The following is a 17,761-nucleotide window of genomic DNA, read 5'->3' as shown; positions in this document are numbered from 1 at the left end:
ACTACGAAGAGACAAAACAACCACAAAGAGACACAAAATGACATCAAAGACACAATGAATTCTAAAGAGACTCAAAATTACAACAAAGAGACATAAAATATTACAAAAAGACTCACAATTACTTTGAAAAGGAACAAACCATCAGTAAGAGACATACAACAAACTACATAGACAGAAAACGTTTACAAATTAAAAAGCTACACACAACAACTTCAAATACAATGACAGCTGCAAAAAGCCACAAAGAGACTCTGTGATGAAAAGGGGAAAAGACAACAAATGTACACAAAATGTACTCCAGAGACACAAAATGGAGAAAAAGTTTGCATTAGTTAAAGTATTGGTGAATCATTTACTTATTCAACTATTGACCTCACTTTTATGCAAAAATATTTATGCCAGACAAGCTAATATTACACATACTAATGTGTCAACAGCAGAAGCGAACCGTGTCTATCACAACTGGACCTTCTGTCGACACACACACCCCTTTTTTGTCGTCTTGAAAAGGGTACTCCCAACAATTCCGCAACAACTTCATCTTCACCTGTTGCACTTTCCATTTCAACGTTAAAGACAATAAAACGGCATGAATTGCTTCGTCGCATTCATCTAGATCCTCTGTCTCGAGCCAGTTAACTACCGGGCCTTCTAGAGTACCCTGGAACCGAGGGAAACTCTGAAAGAATACGCCCATTGGCTACAAATCAATATATGATTGGTTGATCAAACTGTCAGTCCAAACGTACGCTCTCATTCAGTGCAACGGCCAGGGCATTCGATCAAGGATTTAGAATACCTTGGTTGAAGAATATTCTACCCGGAGACCCAGAACAAGATCTGATTGGTTGCTTTCTTTTCTATCACAAACCCACTGAAATGCGTAGTGCATGGTCCGAGAAGGACAAACAAATCAACGTAACACTGTAATATTACAGATCAGAAAACACAGATACCATTCTCATTTATTCATTTTATATACATTTTATTACATTTTATTTATATAATTAAATCGATTTTTTGTTTGTTTTATCTGAGTGTTCCAGTGTATTCTCTGAATACCTTGAAGGCCCTGACGGTTCGCCACTGGTCAACAGATAGATTTGGAACAACAAAATGGAACCATAATTAGTTACACATTATAGCAGAGAAATACATTCCTCTGGATCAGTTCCTTCATTAATATGTATCAGATTAATATCGGCTATGAAAAGGACTGCATGTGCAGCATATTGTTAGAAAAGTGAAGTATTACTAGTGCATGTTCTTTTATGGTAATACAGCAGCAAACCCAACATGCGGGGCAGACCCCAAAAATGCAGCTTTTCCTCCGTATCAAAGGCACCCTTATTGATTCATTCTACTTGGCTACTGTTAAACAAATAGGCTCTGAACTACACATACACTGCACGCCTCGAGGACCCTGAGGGAAGATAGTGGCCGACCCCTCCCTGGACACAAACTGTTTACCCCCCTCCCCTCTGGCAGGACGCGCTCCATCAGGAATACATTTACACAAAATGTACTCCAGAGACACAAAATGAGCACAAAAACATGCTAAACAGCTGCAAAGAGTTAAAAAAAAGACCTTGACAAGGTCCAAACTACCACAAAGACACGGGAAATATGACAACATAGAGGGAAAATCCTTTTAGAAAATAAAGTGCCACAAAACAACATCGAAGAAAATGACTACAAAGAGACACCAAGACACTACAAAGAAAATCAAAACAACAACAAAAAGAAGCTTAACAAATCTTGTTTCATTATCCGCCCCTTGTGCAGTATAGTCTTATAGTATGTCCTCGCCAGCCTTAACATTTGGGAGACTTGGCTTCGTATAAAAAAACACTCACCAGTGCAAGTCTTGATATTAATTGACTGCGGAAACAAAAAATATTGGATTGGTTAGAAGTATTCAAGAAAGACATAATTGAATAGCTTTATTTGATAAACATGTTCGATACACACCGTTATATTTATGTTCTTGAGATCAATTCCATCAGGTAGGTTTATCTAAAGTCAATAGAGTAGCAGATTTAGCATTTTAAGGATTGCTCCCCAAATGTGTTTTTTCTATAACTTGATAAGTCACACTTTTGGGTACTCACTTGAATCTTTGAAAAGATGTTGTCCAAATCTGTATTTCCTGTTTGCCCGATGACATGATCCACTCAAAAAAAAAAAAGACACAATTATACATTAATTGATTGAAAATGTAAAAGTTTATTATTTTGTAATTGTATTCCATGCTGACTAAGTGAGCACTTCTGATGGAGTACTGTTCCTTAAACAACAATTACAATCTATCTGTTATTGTTTTCAACCTGATTTTCTGTGATGTAGAAATGTTGTCCGTTCTGTATGTGACTTCTATTGCATTGACTGTACAGAGAGTCCCTTAAGGCTAATCTGTCATATAAGGCTTTATAAATAAATTTGACTTACCGTGTCTGTTGTCCGTGTCCAAAGCTGGAAAGACACAGGAGAGAAGGAAGGGAATCAAAATGAAGCGATGATCCGCAGCCATTGCACTGTTTGTCTTAACAGTTTCTTCTAATACCTGATGCTTTTTATACACCACTGAATGATGGGTGGTGACTTCCCCGAAAAAGTAGGCACAAACAAATGACCGCCTTTACGGAAAGCTAAAAGCTATGTGAGCCAATGATTGAGATAAAGTATTGCTGAATCATTTACTTATTCTTCAGCAAACACGCACTTTAAACTGGTAAAGAGTTATGTGTAAACCATAAAGCGGAGTTCTTGGATGCTGTTGTATGTCAATATTTGTGTATAATGATTGACTAAATGCATTTCTTTATTTTTACTTAATTGGATTTGCTGTAGATATGCTTATCCAAACCATATCTTTTTTGGCACTACTGTCCAGAGGTCCTATAAGAAAGGGATTGGCAGGAGGGGGGCAGAGCTGTCTTTCTAGGGCACTCTTAAAACCCTCTTGTTACATTCAGGGTCAAATTGACCCGTTTGAAAGTTTGAAAATCTACGAAAAATACTTTCAAGTATTTTTTTTGTATGAAACTTCTTCTACTTAGCTTAATTAGTGCAATACACAAGTAAAATGAAAATGGTTCATGTCATGCATTTGGAACCCCCCCCCCACATGTCTATATCACAGAGATGGTATTTGGTCGGTATTCGGTCGGATCTGACCGGGCAGTGAAAGTGGAGGCTAAAAGGGGTCAGAGATGTACATGTACATGTACACACACACACGCCAGGGTATATGCAGGAATCCTGCAGTCAAATGTAATACATTTTAAGATCTTTTTTAAGACCCTTTCCATACATTTTAAGACCTCATCGCAACTTTGAGTTCTAACCGGTTACATTGGCAACACACTTTACTATATTTATTGTAAGATAGCAAAACTAAACAGAGTGCAGACAGACTACTGAAGCCTCCTTTCTACATGAACGTCAATTATACCCTATTGTCCTACTAGGGCATTGCGTTCCAAGAATGCAGGGTTGTTGGTTGTTCCTAGAGTCTCTAAAAGTACAATGGGAGCCAGAGCCTTTTCTTATCAAGCTCCACTTTTGTGGAATCAGCTTCCAGTTTGTGTTCGGACGGCAGACACCCTATCCGTTTTTAATAGTGCGCTTAAGACCTTCCTTTTTGATAAAGCTTATAGTTAGGGCTGATTAGATTCAGCCCCTAGTTTTGCTGATATAGGCTTAGTTTGTCGGGGGACATCTTACTTCTTCCTTCTCTCTGTCTATACCTGTGTACTCTCATGTTCCGATTAACCCAGCTTCCCCAAATTTCTTTCTTTTTGGTGTCTATATACGCCGGGATCCGGAGTCATGGATGATCCTGCGGTCCTGTGTCATGGATTGCGAGTCCTGGATCTTGAGTCGTGGCTGCGGTCCTGGATCATAAGTCCTGGATGGATATCCTCGTGGATTCATCTTCTTATTATACACACATGCATTTCAAAACATTTGGACTACCTATGTTGCAAATGTATTATCTTTTCAATTTACACACGGCATCTATTGCACGTCTGTCCGTCCTGGGAGAGGGATCCCTCCTCTGTTGCTCTCCCTGAGGTTTCTCCCATTTTTCCCTTTAAACTGTGGGGTTTTCTCTGGAAGTTTTTCCTTGTACGATGTGAGGGTCTAAGGACAGAGGGTGTCGTATTGTCATACTGATATTCTGTACAAACTGTGAAGTCCACTGAGACAAATGTAACATTTGTGATATTGGGCTATATAAATAAACATTGATTGATTGATTGAACCTGTCTGTGAAGGTCAGGTTTAATGCAGTATGCTGCTTTTTTGCGTCTGTAGACTCTGTGCTCTTTCATTCCAGTAAAACTCCTCAGAAACCATTAGAAACCAGTATTTGACCAATAAACAAAACAATTGACAAAACTTTGAACTATGAAATATGTTAAACTTTGGTGAGCTTCAGCAGGGTAATGCCATATAGGAGCTCCCTCACAAATACCCAGGGGTTAAATTGGAATGTGGCTGTTCGGGGCAAAGCCCTGGCACATAGGACGATGCTCTGACGTCATCACCCTCACACATTTGTCATATGTTTACAAAAAAGGATATATATGTTAAGACTTTTGTCGTTCTTAATATAGACTATATTTAGGGTCTATATGTGTTGACTTTACTTTAAAATAGCAGATCTCTGTGACCGGATATAGTTTGGCTTAGACCCCGGCCCCACAAGGACGCATACGGTAAAACGCATACGCGAGCGCAAAAAAGGCTTCCGTTCACACGCATTCGATTCATTAACGTGTCCGTTCACACTAGACCGCTGGAAATGCTGGAAACGATGTAGTACATATGTCAGGCCTGTAAGTGGCGCTGCTGCCGCCCGAAATACACCAAAAGCAGCGAAGAAGACCCCGGAGCATGGTTGCCATGGTTGCCCTTCTGTTTATTCTCCGCGGTGGACGGCGTGTTCTTCTGCTGTATCTCTCAGGTAGTCCACCAGCAGATGAAAAACACCCACCTCTCCGCCTCTTCCAAGGAACGAGGGGACCGTGCGGCAGTTTCCGTAAAAAAAAGGTTCCGCCGGTCAACATGTCCGTTAAAGTTTAAATCTTCCGTACAAAATTAGAAAAGTGCCGGTCAGAGGTCTTCTTTGTTATTTATTGAGCTTTAAAACAAATTGATAACGACTCTGTTCTCTGTATAATAATATAATAATATTTAATAAACGGTGACTGCCTCTCTTTTCCTCCCCCTCTTCTGACAGCCCAGCAGCAGCAGGTACCCCCTGAGCCTTTTGTCATACCATGAGTACCCCCCCACTCATACGTGCTGATGATCCTTCACAAGTAGAACGTAACTGATTATTGAATGAAAATAACTTTATTTCATCTCCTTAATTTGAACATCTAATTCTCAGGCATTTTCTTAATTTTAACTTAAATCACTCAATAAAAATGAATATGTTGCCTTGAAAATAAATAATATAATCAAATAAATACATATGAAATCAAAATAATCAACTTATCTTTGCTATATATCTTGTAACATTTAGGCTTAAACCTGGAGCCCCTTTGAATAAGTCCCCTTTAAACAGGCATTTAAACTTTAATTCGGGAACAAAAAACTTAGCAAAATAATATCCAGAATCAGTATAGGCCTAGCAGTTTCTTTTCACCAGTCATGTGAGCTTTAATGAGACACTTGAGCTTGCTTGTCTTTCATAAGCTTTGATAGTTCTGGAGGCAGTGTGGAAACAGCTGTGACCAGGCTGGTCTCCACATCCAGCCTGTTCCTCTGCTTGGTTTTGATGTGTGTTAAAGCTGAGAAGATCACCTCACACAAATAAGTAGAACCAAACGGCAAAAGTTCAATCAGTGCATGTTTTCCCAATTCAGGATATTCCTTCTCCACATCACACCAAAACTTAGTCAATGACTTCTCAGCATATGCCATCTTCAGGCCACGTTTAGATGATAATTCCATCAGAGGCTCCTGCAGCATTGCTGGAAGGCTGTTGCTGCTCTCACTCACAATGAATGGGTTCCTCACCCAATCCAGTCTTTCTGACTTATTTTCAATGTCCTGAAAATAATGGCTGAAATCAGTGCAGAGTTTGGACAGGTGTGCTTGCACCAGTTAGACCACTGGACCCCTGGCAACAGCAGTTGTGGCAAGATGGGCATTGAGTAGTGGGAAACAGCTCACGTCTCCCCATACTTGTCAACCCTCCCGATTTTCGCGGGAGACTCCCGATTTCATTGCCCTCTCCCGGTTTCCTTCCGGGGTCATATTTCTCCCGCATTTCTCCCGATTTCTGACAAAATCAGATTTACACACGACTGTTTCTACTCGGACTTTAATACAGCTACACCGCGTTGCAGAGATCAAATGTTTCCTTGTCTGAAAGGAGAAACCTAATTTTAAAACAACATTTTCAGTGTGTGACTTGAAAGATAAGTTCTGATCAATAATAAAACCTAGATATGTGTATGTAGTGACCCTTTCAATGTCAATGTCAGTCCCTTGAACAGTACAAATGTTGGGGAGAAAATAAGTTAACTTTTTGCGATTTGAGAATATCATGAGTTTGGAGTTGTCTGCATTTAATACTAACTTGAGTTGAGATAAATGGGATGGAATAACATCAAAGGCAGACTGGAGGAAATCAAGACTTGCTCTATAGAAGAGGATGAACAATAAATAACAGTATCATCTGCATAAAAATGGAAAGCAGCATTTGAAAGATTATTCGAGATTATTTACATACAGTATATGGTGAAATTATTGGTCCTAATATGGAACCTTGGCGCACACCCTTTCAAATCAAATCAATCAAAATCAAGTTTTATTTATATAGCACATTTATAAACGATTTTTGGTCGAGCCAAAGTGCTGTACAAATAATAAAAAATACCCTACAGTAAAGACATTGTACAGCTAATACAACAGCAGTTTGTTCAGAATATCAGTATGAGAAGAAAACGACACCCTTTGTCCTTAGACCCTCACATCGTACAAGGAAAAACTTCAAGAGAAAACCCACAGTTTAAAGGGAAAAATGGGAGAAACCTCGGGGAGAGCAACAGAAGAGGGATCCTTCTCCCAGGACGGACAGACGTGCAATAGATGCCGTGTGTAAATCGAAGAGATAATACATTTGCAACATAGGTAGACCAAATGTTAGGAAATGCATGCGTCTATAATAATAGGATGAATCCACGAAGATGTCAACAATCCTGTGGGAGCCTTCAGGGAGGCAGCCTGACGAGACCCAGGCAGGACCGCAGAGACAGGTTCAGCCACGACCCGAAGTCCACGACTTAATCCAGAACTCAGGATAGAGGATCCAGGATGCGGGACCACAGCAAGAGGATCAGCCTCGACTCAAGATCACATCAAGACACAAAAGAAGAAAAATTTGGCTGGGTTAATCGGAACATGAGAATACACAGATTCAGACAGACAGAAGGAATAACAAGCACTCCCTTTGGAGTGATTTTTTTTAAATATTGAAGTTAAATGCATCAATCTGGTGCACTTTGAGAGCAATATGAAGAGATATATGGATACCTCTCAACATACATATGAAACAACTGTAAACAGATTTACTTTGTCTTTATGGATTTGATTGTGGACTTGATTGTGATTGCTGCACATTATCCCTTACTTAATAAATACTTTTTTTGAAAATCTATTATATAGAAAAGTATATCATATTGATATATAATATATAATTTATTGATAATATATAATATAATCAAATATAACAATCAAAACGAAATAAGTAGTATTAAGTATTAGGGCTAAGAAAATATTGTACATGTGAAATAGTTGTATGTATTGATTTACATTTACATGCATACGCTAAGAAAAATAGTCCGTTGTTACTTTTTGAACTAACGTACCAACGGCGTACACACACACGGCTCCGTGTGTGCCCAGTGTTTCCCAACCGTGCCATTTATCCATTGGGACATAGCCGTGGGAACATGTTTCAAATGGGGGGTGCTGTGGGGATGACACCAGGGACGGTTCAGACCAATTTGCTGCCCTAGGCAAGATTTTAGCTGGCAATGAAAAACCTCTATCACCAATACACTACAAAAAGAGAAATGTATTGACATGGTGGACAGCTTACATAAAAAGGCTTCAAATGTATTTAGTATTGCATGAACATGTTTTAATTGGAGGGTGGACTTCACATCCTCTAGGCTAGGGGGGTCAGGGGGTGCACCCTGAAGTATTATTTGAGTTATTTGAAGGATTAAAGTAACATGTTATGGCAGGAAAGTTCAATCTGGTAAATTCATTTTAATGTCACCTTATATAGAATATGTGTTAAACTTGTGATTTCTGCATTGATGGACTTCTGCCTAGCAGATACCAAGAAGAGGCCCCTAGGGTCTCTCTGTTAATTATCAATAGTCCTTGCAATTAACAGGGGAAGTCCCAGATACATTTTCAGATAATGTAGTTAAAGTCTTGTAGAATTAATGTTTATCTCCTACACATCCTGCAGGCCTGGAGACTTGGGTCACCCAGCAGTAACCAAGATAAACGTCCTTTTGAGCTTATCAATAAAATGTATTCATTCCTAGTAAGCTGACTTTGGGGTGAAGGGAAGTTCAGGGAAGCCATTAAGCCACAAGAACAATTAAACTTCTGTTAATCAACCAAAACACATGACTTTCAGGGGACAGGACATTCGGACCTATAACAAGGGTCACTTCCTAGAGATTATGTGTGTGTATTTCTTACTGTGATCAGATGTCCTGTATAATCATTTATCAACTATTCCTGTATTGGTGTTTTATTTGATTCCTCTGCTTTTATTCTTTCATATGTGGGTACTGGAGGGCTACAAACAGTGTGGAGAAATTAGCTTAAACATGTTTTATTACTCTATGGGAAATGGAAGCAGCATGTCAAATGATCAGGGAAATCTACTTGTTTTAAATATATGTGTGTGGTTGATTACTTTGTATTAATAATAGCAGTATGTGTAAAGGAAGCTGGAAATATGCAATGTGAAACCTTTTATTTGAAATAAAGATTCTGCAGGGAATATTCTTAAAGAACAATAGCTCAAGTGTCTGGAAGAGCTGCAGGCTAAATGAGTGTGCGGTACTTTTTACTGCTTGAGATCAGAGCTGATGTTTTCCTCTTGTTATTATTGTTTGAGGTTAAGGTAACTCACATGTGTTATTTGTATAATCCAACTATAAAAAACTATATCTTAAAACTATCTTTATAAAATGCCAAAAGTATGTGAAACTTGCAAGGAGGGGTTTGTTATCTCGAATGTAAGGGTCGCCTCTGGCTCGCGCTGATTGGCTGTCTTTTCTAAGTGGAGGACCCCTCGGGGGGGGGGGGGGGGGTTTGGATATAAGCCTATGTTTTCTTTAGACCAGCCTCTTCTTTTCTTCAAACTGACCAGATCCGTGAGATTGGAGGAAGAGCAGGAAGTACTTCCTTTGTGTTTGTGTTTGTGTTTGTATTTGTATTTGTATTTGTATTTGTATTTGTATTGTTACTTTTTATCATTAAAACAAGATTATTGTTTAACTTGCATTCTGGTGTTTCTTAATCCCTTCCTTTTTACGAATTTACCCAGCTTATCAAACGACACGCGGAGACGAGGTTGGTTTTAAACATCCACCAAATCTCCAACAACCCCCGGGACGTTTTTTTTAACATTTCAAAGTAAAATGCTTCAATCTGGTGCACTTTGAGCGCCCAATTACTAGAGACTGATCTAGGGGGTACAACTCCAAACACCCATATGAAAAAGATCGGTTTGCCTTTTATTAATCAAATAAGTATGTGAACATTTCCAATAACCTACCATAGCCAATAACAAATAAATGTAGGCTAGCGTATTTTATTTTTGTTGTTCATTTATATCTTATTTGACCAGTTAACATTTATTTATTTATGCATATTTTTAAATCTCTCCAGTTTTAAACGATATTTTTAGTTTACTGTCCTATAGTATACATTGAATGATTTCAAACCTGTTTTTATTTATCCTAATAATTATAAAGGTGTGCCTTGGAAATATCTGTTTACATAAATTGTGATCAAAACGTTTGAGACCCACTGAGATAACTTAGACTAAAGTGAGCTATCTAAACCCTCAGAGTCCTTTACCTCACTGAGCCTCTCAGACAGGACAGAACCCTCCCTCCACATTATTGTAGAAACAGCTTCTTATATACGTTAGCGCAGTAGAAGCTAACAACAATCCCCGCCGGTACCGGTGCACCCCCTCTCTCTCTCTCTCTCTCTCTCTCACTTTGGCTGTGAGCTGCGGGCGCCTGATAAGCCAACATCCCCCACTTTCATCACTTACAGCGCCCATCGTACAGGGCAAATGGAAAATGTAACCGGGGTGAAAAGGGTGTTACTTACTTTACTTAATTATGAATGTTGTTACATCAAGGCTGAATTTTTTTTTAAATTATATTTGTATTATCTTTGTATTTACTCTTGTGGAAGTGCAGATCCCCTGTCCTCCACCAGGGGGTGCTGCAGCACCCTCAGCACCCCTACTTCCCACGGCCCTGCATTGGGAAACCGTTTTGCAAAATAAAATATGCTCGTTTATGTCCGACGCATCTTTGTAACGCACGAAGGACAGGAGCTGCGCTTCTCCACTCACGTCTGTCATTTCATCCAGCTGCAAAGCGAACTGACCGGCTAGTTTTATTTTGTTCACCACTTGTCCAATTATATTAACAGACATATCATTGATCCGACGGGATACGGTGTTATTCGACAGGGGAACTTTCTTGAGTGCTTCGGCTGCTTTCTTGTCTATCATAATTTCGGCCAACGCAGTCGCTGTAGGGAGAATGAGCTCCTCAACAATAGAGTGAGTTTTTTTTTTATTTAGCCACAAGCAGGGACACGGCGTAAGATGCCTCGAGTGCTTTCATTGACACATTCGTGGCTTTCATCATTACTGTCTGGCTCGACTTAAAAATTCCGACAGCTTTCGTCTGTAAAATTCTCCACTTTTATCGACACTTCCCGAGTGTATGGTGCTCTGGTGTCTCTGTAAATGCGCTGGCTTCATCGCACTATTAGCCAGGACTTCACCGCAAAAGAAGCACTGAGGCTGCGGTGTAGAAATGAATCCAAATAATATATATGTTTCACTGTACTGCCTTCGTTTCAGTTTGGCCTCTTTCTTACGTTTCTCGTAACGGCTCCTCCTGGCCTGAATCCAGAGCAAGTGGACGTTTCAGCCATTTATCCATAGCGCAGACCTACCAGTATTTTTCTGGCTGCAGGTAAGCAGCTGTTTTCATTGTGGGATTTTGGCGCGGTTGTGCAACAGACTATTGTCTCCCTAGGGAAACTAATCGCGCACTATCATTTTTGACGGGATTCTTTTTTTTTTTACTTGTCACCTTGGAATTCCACGTACCCCCTGCGGTTCCCTCGCGTACCACTAGGGGTACGCGTACCCCCGGTTGGGAAACACTGGGCACACACGGAGCCGTTGGACCCCCAGAGCGTTGCGTATGCCGGTCTACCCACCTTGGGACCCGTTACCGTAGTCGTTTAGTTCCCCCCCCCCCTCCCCCCACACAGAGCGGAGCAAGGCAACCAAACTTAAAATAATAAGCAGCATTTTACGGCGCGCTATGCATGGGGCCGCCTTGTGGGGTTTCCCGACATGTTTCAGTAAATTAAAGGGTGTTTCATGTTGTCGTTGCTGTGAACCTTCTTAATACCTTGGAAAATGCCGCTTAATACTTTTTAATAGCCTTAATTTTCGCTAAATTGATTTATCAACTTTTAATACTTTTTAAGACCCCGCGGCACCCTGACACACACACACACACACACACACACACACACACACACACACACACACGAAAGTGGAAGCTATGGGGTCAGAGGGCTCAAATGGGATATACGGTATATATATATCGTAATTTTCCACACACAGACAGACAGACACCCCGCACCTGGCAGTGAAAGTGGAGGCTAGAAGGGGTCACAATAAAATACTTCAATATAAATCCTTATGACTCATTTGGCTTGATTCTAAGTGAACGGTTCAATTTGACCCTGAACAGAAGAGATGTCTCGTCTCTATCAACACGAACCAATTGGAAAAAAAGTTGGAACATTTTGAAAATGTAATTTAAAAAATGTTATGTTATGCAAAACTAATGTATTTTATATCAAGGTTTTTCCAATGTGTCTCTGAAGAGCTGGAGCCGTGCTCTTCGACCAGCCAACCTGCTAGCCAAGCCCATCCACCTGCTGCAGCTAACGTTAGCGCTGGAATTCAACAACCCATAGATGAAATTGGAACTGATCAGCCCAAACAAATCTTCTTAAAACAGTACCCTTACAGCATCCTCACTGGCAGGAGGCGTCCGTTTGTCTCTGCTTGGCATCACAACCGAGACTGGCTTGAATACAGTGTCAAGGCCGATGCTGCATTTTGTTTCTGCTGTCGGCAGTCTAGCAAAACCCGGAGAATGGATGCATTTATGTCTGTTGGCTTCCGTAACTGGAAAAATGCGGTGGAGAGAGACAAGGGATTTCAGAAACATGCAAATTCAAAGGAGCATCTCTCTTGCTATGCAATTTGGAAGGAGCGAGAGAGGCGTGCCAGCACTGGAAAGGAGATTTATACACTTGTTAACGCAGACCAACTACGAAAAAACAGGTATTATATCTCCTCTCTTATTGATTTCTGGTGGAAAACCAGCTGCCTTTACGAGGGAAGATAGAGGCTTTTGATAAGCTGTCAGAGGAGGGCAGTGGACTTTTCCTCTCCCTGCTGGACTATACGATAAAAAAAGACCCCAAATTGGCTGATGTAGCGAAATCAATCCCTCGAAACGCCACTTACACTTGTCACGAAATGCAAAATGAACTCATAAGTACACTCAGCAATGTGGTGACTGAGGCTATCGTGGAGGAAATAGGAGACTCCTTTTACACACTGAAAGTAGATGGAACCCGACCAATAATTTCACCATATATGTAAATAATCTCTGTAATAATTTATCAAAGGCTGCTTTCCATTTTTATGCAGATGATACTGTTATTTATTGTTCATCCTCTTCTATAGAGCAATGATGTTATTCCATCTAATTTATCTCAACTCAAGTTAGTATTAAATGCAGACAAATCCAAACTCATTATATTTTCAAGTGGCAAAAAGTGGCAAAAACTTATTTTCTCCCCAACATTTGTACTGTTCAAGGGACTGACATTGACATTGAAAGGGTCACTACATACAAATATCTAGGTTTTATTATTGATCAGAACTTATCTTTCAAGTCACACACTGAAAATGTTGTTTTAAAATTAGGTTTCTCCTTTCAGACAAGGAAACATTTGATCTCTGTAACGTTTTTACCAGTATTGGATTCTGGCGATCTGCTTTACATGAATGCCTCTAACCAGTGCCTAAAGATTTTGGATACTGTGTACCATTGCATTGTGCATTACGTTTTATTACTGGAAGGATATATATATTGTGAGTTTGGAATAAATATGCACTTTATGAAAATTATTAGTTGGTTACTGTTAGTAAAAACAGTAAGGTTAATAGCCTACTGGATGTTTGTTTTGCTAGTGTATCGCCAGGCCCTCTGACCTGATCTGTGGAGTCTCAGCTGTTCATATGAACATTATAAATGGCCCGCTGGCCCGGAAGCATTATTTAGACACCCCGGCCAGCATAACGTACTTTCAAATCGCCCCACAGCTGTTTGCTGCGGAGCGCAGCGCGAGCAGTCTCCGGTGAGCGGGAGCGCACTCATTCACTACAGTCAGCAGTGGGAACCGCAGTAGACAAAAGGCGTTGCTATAGCAACACGTCATGTTTATGTGAAAAGGGGTGGGGTCAATATGACCCGCTGGCGGAAATGCCCCCCCCCATTCGATTTGTTCTGGAGCCGACCCTGTATCCTGGGGAGAAAAAAGTACAAATTTCGATTGGCTGGGCGAATTGCAAACCACGCCCCGTAAATCTCTGAAAGGTTTTGTGAAGCCGCCATTCTATCTGCTGGCATTAGCATTATTAGCATTAGCATTAGCCCCTCGCACCAACGGAGAGAGAATAAAATGGGAGCGGTGGAGTGATGAGGAGCAAGGGCGCCGGAAGCGGGGGGGCCAGGGGGCCATTGGCCCCCCCACTTTTCAGCCCTGCCCCACATTTTCGCAGCAGCAGATGCCACGTACAAATCCCTTTTCAATAATTCCCCTCTATTTTAAAGTCGCATCTAAAACGCGATCTGATCTAGCTGTGTATATTTTGTTATTTTTGATTGTTATATTCAATCTCACTAGCTACAGGCATGTTTGAAGCTTGTAAAGGGAAGATGACAGCTCTCACTCACCACTCTGCTGTTCCTCAGCGCCGCTCCCCCTCCCTCCCGCTGAAATTATGAATGTAAGGTACAGTAATCATAGATAACACGGCAGGGTCCGTTACAGTTTGTTTTTATCTGATTTCAAATAGGCCTAATCAAATTCTTGGCTTTCAGAATATTAAACTTGTTTCGGCAAATTCAGATGATAAATAGGCCGACAAATTTGAAGCTTGTAACGGCATAATTACAAGCTGAGAACGGACTAATTTAACGTCACTGCAGGCATAACAACAGCCGGTGTTTCTCGTGAGTGTTTTCCCCAGGAAACAAACACAATACACACAAACGCAAAAATACAGAAACACACACGTATCGCGGCGCGGAACACTGTAAAAATCCTGTTTCAATAATTCCCCTCTACTCTAAAGTCACATCTAAAACGCGATCTGATCTAGCTGTGTATATTTTGTTATTTGTTATTGTTATATTCAATCTGAGTAGCTACACGCATTTTTTAAGCTTGTAAAGGGAAGACCACAGCTCGCCTCTCACTGCTCTGCCCTTCCACAGCGCTGCTCCCCCTCCCTCCCGCTGAAATTATGAATGTAAGGCACATAGTAATCATAGATAACACGGCAGGGTCCGTTACAGTTTGTTTTCATCTGATTTCAAATAAACAAAGTCTTGACTTTCAGAATATTAAAATTGTTTCGGCAAATTCAGATGATAAATACAGGTTTGAAGCTTGTAACGGCATAACAAGCGGAGAACGGAGTAACTTAACGTCACAACAGGCATAACAACAGCCGGTGTTTCCCGTGAGTGCAGTAATCTAAACGAAAATATCTTCCCTCCGTAGTATTTTGATCATTTGCTCCGCTAATAATCAATCAGATTGATGGATTCCAGAGAAGAGAAAACTTTAAAGGCCTTTTTCTCAAAATGATGACTCTGTAACAGTCATTAGATAATGTGACATATTTTGCTTAATATTTGGAGTAGCCTACAAAAACAATCCTGATATCATTAAAAAGCTCGGAATCAAAATGTGTCTTCGGGTCAATGCGACTGATTTCGATGGAGCAGGTCATTTTGCATTAGGTCAAATAAAGCAGGCAGACATAACACATAACAGGAAGAATATGTACATTTTAACCCAATCAAATAGGACATTGTCACACCATTCAAATGTATCCATGTAAATTAGGCCTACAACCAATAAAAAAGCTTAGATTTTTTTATTTGTTACGTTGTTTACTTTATTTGTTACGTTGTTCTGTGTGTCAGCCGTTAACCTAGATAGAAAGAATATATAGCCTACACTTGCAAACATGTCAGAAGAACCAGCGCAGAAGAAAACTAAATACAGTCAATCTAAACTTACATTTAACAACTGGAAGGTCACATCCCTGACATCCACATCTCCGGAGCCTTGACCTTCTTCAAACAGCGAAGCCTGATGAACCCAAAAGCAGTAGCTCTGCGGCCGCAGAAACTGTCAAAACCGCCGCCGCCCCCACCGCCGCCGTTGTTGAACCGAAATAGGCTGGTTCCGACTGCATGGAGGTTTGTTGTCGGGACATTGAGGCGGGTAAAGCTGTACAGCTAACTATCGGAAAAAAGGAGACCGCTAGTAGATTATTTGGGCAAAGAGAAGGTACAACGCAGAATGGTACAAAATCAGAGAGTGGTTAATTATTTGCAAAACCACTAAAGTGATAAATTGCGATGTTAACAACCTCATGATAACCTCATTTTTTTTTAACTTAGGATCATACCTGTAGTCTAGAAAAAGGTAAATGTGTGCATTTTATTATAAAGTTGTGTATATTTACAGACTGTTGCAAAAACTAAGAAGCTTATAAACATCAGGTTTAAAACTAAAAGAGCTTTACAAAAAACACAATTAAAGATGTTTGGAGTTTTATTTGAGCTATTCATTTACATTTTTTGCCAAAGAGATGCTGATTTGAAACCGTTGTTAGGCCTACATATTACGGTATTTCCTGTTTCTGCCGGAGAGAGGGGAGTTTGTCCCAAAGCTTGCCGCTGTATTTACTCCCTCCATCTGACAGGAGGGAGCCTGTCACTCCGTCACGGAGGGGGAGTGTGTAGGGGTAGGGTGTAAGGCGTGGTTTGGGATTGGGCCATACAGTACACACAAACTTTTGTTGGCCCCCCCACTTCTAAAATGAATCTGGCGCGCCTGATGAGGAGGTGCCGGCGTTCTGGCGATTTACTCGGAAGGCTTAGCCAGTCCCCAACTCCGGGGACTTCCGGCTAGGAACTTCGGGTGGCAGTATACGCCGTGAAGTGGTTTGCGTCCTGCCAGTAAACCCAAAGCAGAAGAAGTGACGTCAGGGAACTTATTCCGGTGTAAATGCGATCTGTACTTAGTTCCATGTCTAAGTGCTGGTCACTAAGTACGGCAAAGTACTTGGTGTGAAAGCGGCTTATGTGTGCACATGCCTGCAACAGCAACCCCAACATGCGGGGCAGACCCCAACAGTGCAGCTTTTCCTCCGTATCAAAGGCACCCTTATTAGGCGCTTTCACACCGCAGTACTTTTCCCACAAAGGTTCATCAGAACTTAGTTCATGAGAACTCTTTAGTTCTCATGAACTAAGTACAGATCGCGTTCACACCGGAATAAGTCCCTGGGGGAGGATTAGGCAAATGAAGCTGCTGTCGTCACTTCTTCTTCTTCTGCTTTGGGTTTACTGGCAGGCCGCAAACAACTTCACGGCGTATACTGCCACCCGAAGTCCCCGGAGTTGGGGAGCCTTCCGAGTAAATCAGCAGAACGCCGACACCTCCTCATTTCCACCGCTCCCATGTTTTCTTTTGTGTTGCCATAAGTTAGTCTCTCTGCGTTTCTGCGCTGGGCTAATGCTAATGCTAATAATGCTAATGCGAGGATAACAAAACTTTTTTGGAGTGTTAGGGGGCGTGGTTTGCATTCCGCCCAGCCAATCAGACAAAGGAACCTTTTTCTCCCACGAAAGTACCTGTTCTCTAGCAGGGACGGAAAAGGGGGTAAAAAAGGTTCTGATTAACTAATTTTTGTTACGGCTCTTTTTGGTGTGAACACGACATTTCGGAACTATATCGGAACTAAAGTGGGAAAAGTACTGCGGTGTGAACGCGCCTAACATATTCTTTCCTCTTGGCTACTTTTTCTACTTTAAAGTGGACCTATCATGCTATATTTGAATAATATAGTGTAGGACCATACCTATATATTTCGCTCAATTTGTCTTTGCATGGGCTGATTCTGTGAGAACAGCACCATCTACAGGCCTGGCATATTTACTACAGCGTCTCCAGCGCTTTCGAACTGCAATGTCCGTGGCTGTCTCCTCCTGATTGGTGGAGTTGGCCCAATAGCCGTAGCGCCACATCTGTGACGTCACAGAAGTGTTCAAAT

At 41.0% G+C, this 17,761-nt stretch overlaps 1 protein-coding gene across 2 annotated transcripts in view; it reads right to left on the bottom strand.

Moving 5' to 3' along the window:
• The window catches only part of LOC307019487 (uncharacterized protein), a 64,197-nt gene extending 61,613 nt beyond the window's left edge, over window positions 1–2,584 (bottom strand). Inside the window, exons 1-4 of one of the 2 annotated variants that reach the window (XM_079650438.1) lie at window positions 2,449–2,584; window positions 2,112–2,173; window positions 1,972–2,016; window positions 1,857–1,881 (exon numbers count right to left, since the gene is read on the bottom strand). In XM_079650438.1, the coding sequence (XP_079506564.1) occupies window positions 1,857–1,881; window positions 1,972–2,016; window positions 2,112–2,173; window positions 2,449–2,530 (214 nt within the window). In that variant the 5' untranslated portion in view covers window positions 2,531–2,584. The remainder of the gene's footprint in view (window positions 1–1,856; window positions 1,882–1,971; window positions 2,017–2,111; window positions 2,174–2,448) is intronic. The other variant, XM_079650439.1, reaches the window with a different exon arrangement.
• Window positions 2,585–17,761: the final 15,177 nt, after the last annotated feature.

Source organism: Notothenia rossii (assembly GCF_949606895.1).
Source record: "Notothenia rossii genome assembly, chromosome: 9".
Lineage (NCBI taxonomy): Eukaryota > Metazoa > Chordata > Actinopteri > Perciformes > Nototheniidae > Notothenia > Notothenia rossii.
The sequence above is the reverse complement of the archived record's forward strand: the minus strand, read 5'-3'. Positions and strand labels throughout refer to the sequence as shown.